Source organism: Osmerus mordax, chromosome 17, assembly GCF_038355195.1.
Source record: "Osmerus mordax isolate fOsmMor3 chromosome 17, fOsmMor3.pri, whole genome shotgun sequence".
In the NCBI taxonomy this organism is placed as follows: domain Eukaryota; kingdom Metazoa; phylum Chordata; class Actinopteri; order Osmeriformes; family Osmeridae; genus Osmerus; species Osmerus mordax.
Window position 1 is genome coordinate 6,744,095 of NC_090066.1, and position 9,632 is coordinate 6,753,726.

General features: G+C 50.7%; 1 protein-coding gene across 1 annotated transcript in view; it reads right to left on the reverse strand.

Moving 5' to 3' along the window:
- The window catches only part of nav3 (neuron navigator 3), a 127,768-nt gene extending 119,214 nt beyond the window's left edge, over nucleotides 1-8,554 (reverse strand). The window contains 1 exon segment of the mRNA XM_067254993.1: nucleotides 8,303-8,554. Coding sequence (XP_067111094.1) covers nucleotides 8,303-8,554 — 252 coding nt within the window.
- Nucleotides 8,555-9,632: the final 1,078 nt, after the last annotated feature.

The following is a 9,632-nucleotide window of genomic DNA, read 5'->3' on the forward strand; positions in this document are numbered from 1 at the left end:
CCAGTGAGCCACAGAATCCTGGTGCTGTATGGGTAGAGCAGTAACCCAGACTTGACCAGAACAGACCGGACATCAGAACTGCACAGTGCTGCAGGAGGATGTTGTCTGAGGATGGGGCCCTTCAGAGTGGTTTCCATTCTCCATGCCACTAAGCACCAGTGGGTCAGAGCCATTAGCCCGGGTGCTGTGAAACCAGAGATCTGATCTGTCACGGCTGCCCCAACACTGACAGTTGCCGCTGCCTGTGAACTTGGCTTGGATGGACAAACACAGACACACACACACAGACACACACGTATCACACACACAGGCACGGCCAGTCAACCCCCCGGATAAGAAAAACAGGCTCCCCTCGCAGGGCAACATGCACTTTCACACTCCATTTAGCATGACCAAAAGAGAATGTCGAGATCAAACAATCCCACAATGCACTTTACACACAGGCGAGAGGCTGGAGAGACTCAGGGAATGAGAGGACCAGACCAGGGGGTGTTAGACCCAACATGACTGGTCTCCATCCAAACCCTCATGATTTTAGCAAATGAGACGATTCTGTCGAAGAAAAAAACAGACTTTACAAGGAAAGGCCCTGGAGTCAATATATAGAATACAGGGAATGAGTAATGATTTCCATTTGACATTTTATTGGGTTTTTACACAAGCCCCGTACAAACATGATTCAGAAATGAGAAAAGCAACATGAGTACATTGAAAGTAAAGGAAAATAATGAGTACATGGTGCCTGAGTGGGTTCTGATGACTCAAAATAACAACACAAAGCCCTGAATAAAAACGTGTGTGGCCTTTCAGCTAAATCCATCTACGAAAGCCATTAACAGGGGAGGATACTGCCATCAACTGAGCCCATGTTCATGAAAATGCTTTCTTTTTTGATTTATTTATCCTCCACACAGACAGACATGGGTTGTCTCTCGATTTCAGCTAAATGACTGACTGCGTCATCTTGTCAAAACCTCTCCTGCAAAGTACAGTCACCCACTTTTAGACCCTCCTTTAGCATTGCTCCTCTGCTGAAACTCCCAGTGTCACACAGGTCTCGGTGTTGCCAGGTGTAGCAGTGCACTGGGCTCAGGAGCGCCCAGCCCTAACCACTTTCCTCCAGTGCCCCTAGCTCCACACACCTTCTACCGGGGGCCCAGAGAGACAGGAAATCCCCTAATTGTGTTGCTTGCTGAGGAGCTGCTAGATGCTCTCTGCTATGTAAGACCTGAGTCACCGAGGGGCTCTAAATATACTAAAACACTAGAATCCTGACTCACAGCACCCTCTCATCTCTCTTCTACATTAGCGCTGTTAGCTGAACTAGCTGTCCAAGGGTCCTGCTGACTGCTAATGAAGATGCTTGCAGGGATTTTACAGATGTTCCTTCACAGACGCTAAAGTCAAAGCTGTGAGAAAGTGTGGAGAAAGAGAGGAGGAGAAAGAGAGGAGGAGAAAGAGAGGAGGAGAAAAAGGGAGGGGGATGACTTGTGACGTTGTATTGCATTTTGTTGTGAAGCACTTTGTGATTTTCATGAGTGAGAGTGAGAGAGAGAGAGAGAGAGAGAGAGAGAGAGAGAGAGAGAGAGAGAGAGAGAGAGAGAGAGAGAGAGAGAGAGAGAGAAGAAAAGGGTAAAGGTTGAAGGAAAATCCAAGTAAATGAGGGGAGGGAGAGATTCCAGGAGGGACGGAGAGAAAGGGAGGTCTGAAAGAGAGTGATGGAATAAGTAGAAGAATGCCGGGAATTAGAAAGCATGACAGGACAGTGACGGGAGCTGGAGCGGAAAATGGGGAATACGGAGGATGAAAGAAGAGAGAGAAAAGAGGAAAGAGAAAGAAGAAAGGAAAAAGGAGAGGGAAGAGAAGAGAAGTGCCCTTTATGAAAACATCTTGGACTGAAAGGTTCGGTGAAAGACGACTGAAGAGAGACAAATGGAGAAGATTTTTAACAGCTGTGAAAGACAAGGTGCCTTAAAAACCTAAGAGCTTTGTGCACACCTTATGTATGTGTGTGTGTGTGTGTGTCTACCGTATAAGTGTGCCACAGTAATGGTCCCGTCTTTTTTGTTCTTTTACAACAAACAAGTGGTGCTGGAGAGCTTGGCAGCTCTAACATCCTCCAACAGCCATACCTTTGAACTAGCAATAGGCCCAGGGGGACTGTGTGTGGAAGTAGGGAGTCAGATGGCTGAGCGGTGAGGGAGTCGGGCTAGTAATCTGAAGGTTGCCAGTTTGATTCCCGGCCGTGCCAAATGACGTTGTGTCCTTGGGCAAGGCACTTCACCCAACTTGCCTCAGGGGGAATGTCCCTGTACTTACTGTAAGTCGCTCTGGATAAGAGCGTCTGCTAAGTGACTAAATGTAAATGTAATGTAAATGTGTGGATCTGCTGCGCTGGTCTGCTGCCTGGTGTGTGTGTGTGTGTGTGTGTGTGTGTGTGTGTGTGCCTTCTTACGCACGAGGCAGTGAGGCTCCGCCCCTCCAGCAGAGGCTCCACAGGCTGAGCCCTGCATCCAATCACCTCCGCCGCTGTGAGCGTGGTGAGGACACAGCAGGGGATCGAAAGACAGGAGGTCAAACCCAACCAGCGTGAAAACTTGTCCCCTTTATCTAGTTTGGCACCTCATCTAACACACTGCGGGGGGGGATCTCAGGTCGACGGAAGGCGACCACCATCCTAATGCAGCTGGCCGGACGACATCCTGCATCTGTTAGTGAGCAGGAAGTAAACAGGTTAGGTTGTGCAACATTTAGTCATTTAGCAGACGCTCTTATCCAGAGCAACAACCTCTCTGTACTGTACACTTGTCTGCCCGGGGTTGGTTCACCAACATGTAAGCCCCTCGTGTTGTTCACAGGCCCAGAGGTCGTCTGTTGACTGAGGGGGAGTCGTGAACTCTCACCACTCGTTGAAGTCAGGGCACAAAGACTGCTGTGTCTCCCACACTGACTTCAAACAGGTCTCAAGATAATCTCCCCCTCCGCACTCAAGAGAATTGACCAGGTTATTGACGCGTCGTATATTCCTTCCTCCTCGCCCCTGTTACGTGGACCTCCAGCTCTTCTTCTCCTGCCGAGCTGCAGTTGGAGCGGGATCGACAGCCCAGGAGGGGTTATTTTTAACCGGCGAGGCTGCTCTGTAAACAGCGGCCCTCTTGTGTGTTCTCCCCTCCAAGCTTTAAACAACAGGGACGGTGGCTAGGCTCCCTGAGTACCCTGCGTCCAGTAAAGACCTGACCAGGAACATGGAGAAAGTGGAGGGGTGGAAGGAGGGAGGGAGATGAAAGTAAACAGAGAGAGAGAGAGAGAGTTGGAGACAGAGTTAAAGAGAGAAGAATAGACAGACAGACCGACAGGCAGCCGGCCAATCAGACAGCCAGCCAGGTAGACAGCCAGAGCAGACACCCACGATGAGGGCATTTCCATCTCCTTAGACTTGGGTCGGTGTGTCCAAGGCCTCCACTCCTCCTATCTCTACATCAGTCAACACTAGCAGAAAAACTGGTTGTGGATTTCTTACTGTGCCAAGCAAACACACTGGAGGAAGTGTGTGTGTGTGCGCGAGTGTGAATACAGGGAAACTTACTGACAGCTGACAGCATGAGCTAAACTGTATGGTGACTGGATCTATGTAAGCTTGTGGCCTCTGTGTTGGAGCAGGACTCTAGGCTGCATGGCAATCGGTCCACACCACAGCCTCCCTATGGGAGAATCCCTCTCTTCCAGATATGGAGTCCTGCTCCTAGTCCACCGGACCACCCATGGCTGAGCACTTCTCTTCTCCTCTCCTCCCTCCAATTCTACCTCTCACTAGTGCTGACTGGAGGAGCTAGAAAAGAGCCCACAATCTTCTCCATACCTGTCACACACTCTCTCTCTCTCTCTCTCTCTCTCTCTCTCTCTCTCTCTCTCTCTCTCTCTCTCTCTCTCTCTCTCTCTCTCTCTCTCTCTCCCTGTGCTCCCTCTCTCTCCCTCTCTCTCACTCTCTCTCATTATTTCTCTCCCTCTCTCTTTCCCTCTCGTCCTCCTCCATTTACTCCTATTTGCGCCACTGGGATTGAGGTAAAAAGAAATAACTTGTATTTGTTTACATTCCCCACACACAAACGGCAAGCCCCAACATCGACCCCTACGGCATTTCACCTCACTCTCCACCCCCTCTCCCTGGCAACGCACACACACACACAGCAAACACATCGTTCCAATTTATCAAACTCCTAGCTTCTACTGACGTTAGGCGACACGGAACGCTCAAGGGAACAACAGGAAGTGAGAGGGCAGGTCAACAGGATGGTGTAGCAAGAGATGGTGACGTGCCATGGGCCGAGTTCCATGCCTCAACAGACATTGATACACAAACCCACAAGTGGCCCACTAAAATAGCAGCTGCCAACACAAGGCAGCATGGCAACAGGCCTTGTTTACCTAATCACCTGATATGGGGAGGTTTGTATATCTAAAACACACAGACCTGGAATGTCTCTGACTATTTTAAACTACTAATGTATGGAGATCTATTTTAGTGATGCTCCAATACAGTCTCAGGCAAACTGGAACTATTCTAACAGCTCTGATAGGATATCAAACCATATTCTGTTGACTTAAGTGTACAGACACTAAAGGTGTCGGGTGTGAGGGGGTGGGACGTAACAGAGAGGTACAATGATTTGATTCGCTTTGAACTTGCAATTTTCCTCTGACAAAGTTAACAAGGTCAAAGGAAGGTGTTGAAATACATGTTAATAAAACGTGTGAACCGATCGTCAGTCACATGGTTGAAATAGCTTTTCCCACACCTCTGATTGTTGGTCATCTGCCAAGACCGGGGCCCTTAGATATCTACACCTGCCATCAGATCTGTCTCTGTCAGCTCTGGGTGGGGACATCTCATCATGACCCTCCTGTCACCTCAAGTACTGTACCTCTTCATCCTACTGCACCAGAGTCAATGACTGGCACGTTTGTCAGAGAAAGAGAGAGAGAGAGAGAGAGAGAGAAAGAGACATTATAAACTGAAAGAGAAGAGGAAGAAAGAGAGAAAGGGAGACAGGGTGAGATTGACAGATGAAAGAGGAGAACGAGAGCAGAGGGAGAGAAAGAGAGACAGAGAGACAGACGGCATGGGAGGGAGTGAGAAGGAGAGAAAGCGAGGAGAGGAGAGGGGGTCTCTGGCTGTCTCTGGGGGAAGGAAAGCCCCCTGACAGCTGTAGTTGTGGATGGATTAACTGAGGCATCCCAGAAGAATGCAGGTGGTTGTGCAAGACCCTCTAAGGAAGGAGCCCCCCCCCGGCGATGACATATACATGGATGTTGAGTTCACAGTACAGAACACAGGATCATGCACCCTGACACGCACACGCACACGCACACAGAGACATGCACACAAGCACATACACACACGGAGACCAATACAGGCACACACACATGCGCACACACACACACAAACACACTCCTATGAGGGACTGCTTTCACACCTCACTGTTTATGGCTGTTCTGCAGATATCCCAGTCTCCCTGCTCTCATCAAACGGATCTGACAGAAGTGCTTGGCAAAGGCATCCAGCTCTCTCTGACAGTGGACAAACTGGAGAGACTGAGCACATTCATTGAAGATGGTTCATAAAGAGAGTCTATCCTCTATCCTCAAACAGGCTGATCAGTTATTCCTAATGTTCCATCTTGGCTTAACAGGTGTCTCAACGGACAATGGTAGAACCTGTCAGGGGAGATCTTGTCTTTGTTGTCAGATTGTGTCTCATGTGGACAGAGCCTTGCAGGCACAGCAGCAGACTGTGCTGGTGCCAGCAGAGGGTTAGTCCGAAGATCTTCTGGCTTAGTGAGAAACAACAGGAGAAGGTTCCTCTGTACACACTAAACACACACACTAAACACACACACACACACACACAGAGCCAGACCTCCTCTTTCACCAGGACCAAACAAGTCCACACAGGCGGGTGCTGTATGGATGGAACACACACGAGTTAAACAAGCACGCACACGCACCTATGCACACACACACACACACACACACACACACACACACACCAACGCATACATGCAGAGAGGCAAGCATACACGTACACACACCTTTTCTGTGATGCTTCCTCCATCCACCCCACACAGAACAGGCCCCGTCACTCAGATGAATAACTAATGACAGCTGGGCCCCCCCACCCCCTCACTCAGAGCGCAGATCTGCTCCTCTGGCCGCTGGTGCAGATCCCCATCAGACAGACTAATTATGCCTGTAACCTCCCTACCCTCTTACCCACCATTATTCCTCCCATACGGACAGGCCAGGGCAGGTAGAGGCTGGGGGAGGTAGAGGCTGGGCTAGGAGAGAGGCTGGGGCAGATAGAGGCAGGGGCAGGGAGAGGCTGGGGCAGGTAGAGGCTGACAGGTAAAGGCTTGGTCAATGTTGCCGGAAAGCTCCCTCCCATTCTCCATACAGAACTAACAATTACAAAATAGAAACCATGCCTTAAGGCTTCAGCCTCTGTACTTAAACTGAACTTTTAGACACCATCATTCCAAACACACCTCGCGAGCTGAGCAGCGTTTAGATAGATAAGTGGATCTCCATCCAGCTTCTGAAGCTGCTTCTCCTGCCCTATCCGTATTAAAAATGCTTCAGCAAAATCTCACCAACAGACTGACACACACAGAACACCCTAAGCACTTTCCCATACTAAACGCAGCCCGTGCCAAATTCCGTCTTATTCGGGGGAGTGTTTCAGAATGTTTCGTCGTTTGGAAATTGGACTGGCGTCAGAGAAAAAAGGCGGAGCATTTTTTTTTTCTCTGTGGAGGAAACCAGAGGATTTTTCAAACCTCTCTCCCGCCAAATAGTTCCCCTCGTGCAGCCCCAGGAACTGTCAAAACACAACACAGGCTTTCCTGTTTAGCAGCCACCCTTTTCCCGACTGCGTCCTCCGTGCCTTGCCGAGGCTTCCGGAAGATTCTCTGACTCCTGTCTTATTGAGGTCTGGGAAGCTAACGTGACACGGGGGCTGCTTTTCTTGTAACCTGCCGGAAATATGTGAGAACTTGAAAGCGCAGGGGGAGACGGGGGCAGAGGTGGGCTGGGGGGGGATGAGGAGGGGGGGCAGCCTCTGAACTCTCCCTGCGTGTCCGTGACTAAGGGCACAGTGCCTGCGGGGGAAGTGTGTTTTATCATTAACTTGCTGCTGAACAGGACACTTCTCTTCCCTCTTAAGCTCCTCAGAAATGTGCACGTGTGTGTGTGTGTGTGTGTGTGTGGAAGAGCATAGGGGATGCAGAGGGTTTGCATTCATCTCCAGTCATCCTCACTCCGGTAGCAGCCATTGATATGCATTGATTTCCCTTCCCCATAGAACACCCCGGCATGGTTCACTCAGTAGATAAGAAATTTAATAGAAAACCATGAGGCTCACATTTGAATGTCGGCAACAAACACACACACACACACACACACACACACACTGACATACACACATGCAGGCTCACATGCACTGATACTGTGAGAGGTTGCCACTTCATACACATATACACACACACAGTCGACTAAGACCTGAGTCGGCTAAGTGCTGCCTGACACAACACCGCAGTATGAAGCAATATATGCTGACTAAAATGCATGAATTTGCCTGCGACAGAGCATTCATTCTCTGCTTCCTCTCCTCTGCAGTGTATGAACAAACACAAACTGTGCCAGCGCTCTGACAACCACGGCTGAGAACACCTGCCACTGCCGAGAGCACACCGACTTCTGAATTCTGAAGAACTCATCTATATCAACACAGAGAGGGGGAGAGGGGGAGGGGGAGGAGTGTGGGAAAGAGAATGGGATGGAGAGGGAAAGAGAGGAAGGGAACGAGGAGAGAAGGAAAGAGAAGTGGAAAAAGAGAGAGATGGAAAGAGAGGGGGACAGGGAGAAAGAAGGACAGAAAGAGAGAGGGACAGAGAGAGAGAGAGAGAGAGAGAGAGAGAGAGAGAGAGAGAGAGAGAGAGAGAGAGAGAGAGAAAGGGAGAAAGGGAGAAAGAGAGACAGAGAGAGCAGTCAAAGCTGAACCCAACAAGGCTGCCTCTGTCTAACAGGTCAGAAGTTGGGACAGCCAGTCCAGCCACCTGTAGATCCTGTTAGTGTATCTAGCCACGGCAGAGCACACACACACACACACACACACACACACACACACACACACACACACACACACACACAGTGAATCACTGATGCATCCACACACACACACAGCAGAGCAGCTGTGACAGCGAGAGAGCCACCCTGGCGGGGACAACCGGACCATGTTCACACTGACCTTGCAGATCTTACTCTCCTCTGTCTCCTTGCTCCTGGCCTGGACGCTTCTCCTGTCCTGGTACTCGGACTTGAGTGACAGCTGACATGAGGACATCGCCGGAGGCTCGGAGCCCCTCAGCTCCTGGGTCCTAGACATGTAGCCCTGCGTGGCAGTGCCTCTGCCCGGGTTAGGGATGGGGAGAGCGGTGTGGACGGGCTTGGAGCCCCCCGAGGGTTGTCTGAGCTTGGAGGCTACCCCTACCACCGGCATGGTACGTCCCAGTCGGACAGGAGGTGGGTGGTGAGACAGTTCCAAACTGACAGGAGGAACGGGGGGGGGGGGGTTGATGAAAATCACAGCAGCGAGAGGACTCCTTTCTTTCAGTTCCCCACACGAAACAGAGAGAGAGAGAGAGAGAGGGCGAGAGGAGCTGGAGCCCGGCGCGTCCTCTCCTGACGTCTGGCAGGGGGAAACGAGAGGAGGAGAAGAAGGAGGGTAAAAAAGAAAGAAGAGGAGACAGGGGCTGTCTCTCAGGGAGAAGTCCTGCGAGGGAGAGCTGCCGCAGTCATTCTGTAGTCTACATGACGGACTCACAGAAACTGGGAAGGCTTCTCCGCCAATCGCTGTCCCTCCTCCCTCTTCTCCTCCTCCCACCGTCACCACTCCTCCCTCCTCTCTTCCTCTCTCTCTCTCGGGCTCGCTCTCTCTCTCTCTCTCCCTCCCTCCCTCCTTCCCTCGCTCTGTCAGAGCCACACTACCAAACCAAAACAGTTCTCAGGGGCGTGAACTCTGGAAGGTAACCGCCACTCGGAGAGCTGTGATTACAGAAACCTGGCTAAGTGTGTGTGTGTCCCTCTCTCTCTCTCTCTCTTCCTCTGTCTGAGGCGCATTCCACAGCAGCACGTTGCTCTGTCTCGCTCCAACTGTCAAAACAGCCTCTCCACTAGCCCTGCACTGATCACTAGAAATAGAAACGGTCTCTCTCTCTCTCCCTCACTCGTTCTCTCCCTGCCTACATCTGGGACTGGGGCTGCCCTCCTCTTTGATGAAAGAAATAGTAAAAATGGAAGGGAAAAAAAGACAGTTTGGAGAGTAATAAAAAAAGTAAAAGGGGGTGGCGGTTGTGTGTGACTGCCAAAACAAACAGCTGTTGGAAAAGCTTTTTTTTTCCAATTTTTCTATTGGGGACACAGTCCCTGCTCTGAAGCTGCATGTCTGGATCCTGGACTATTATTCATGGCTGGGAGAGTTCTGGAGTTGTGAAATCACGCCTCTTTGCTTGTCTTCCACCCCCGCCCCCCTCCACCACCCCCCTCTGGCTCTCACACACAGACGCAAACACACACAC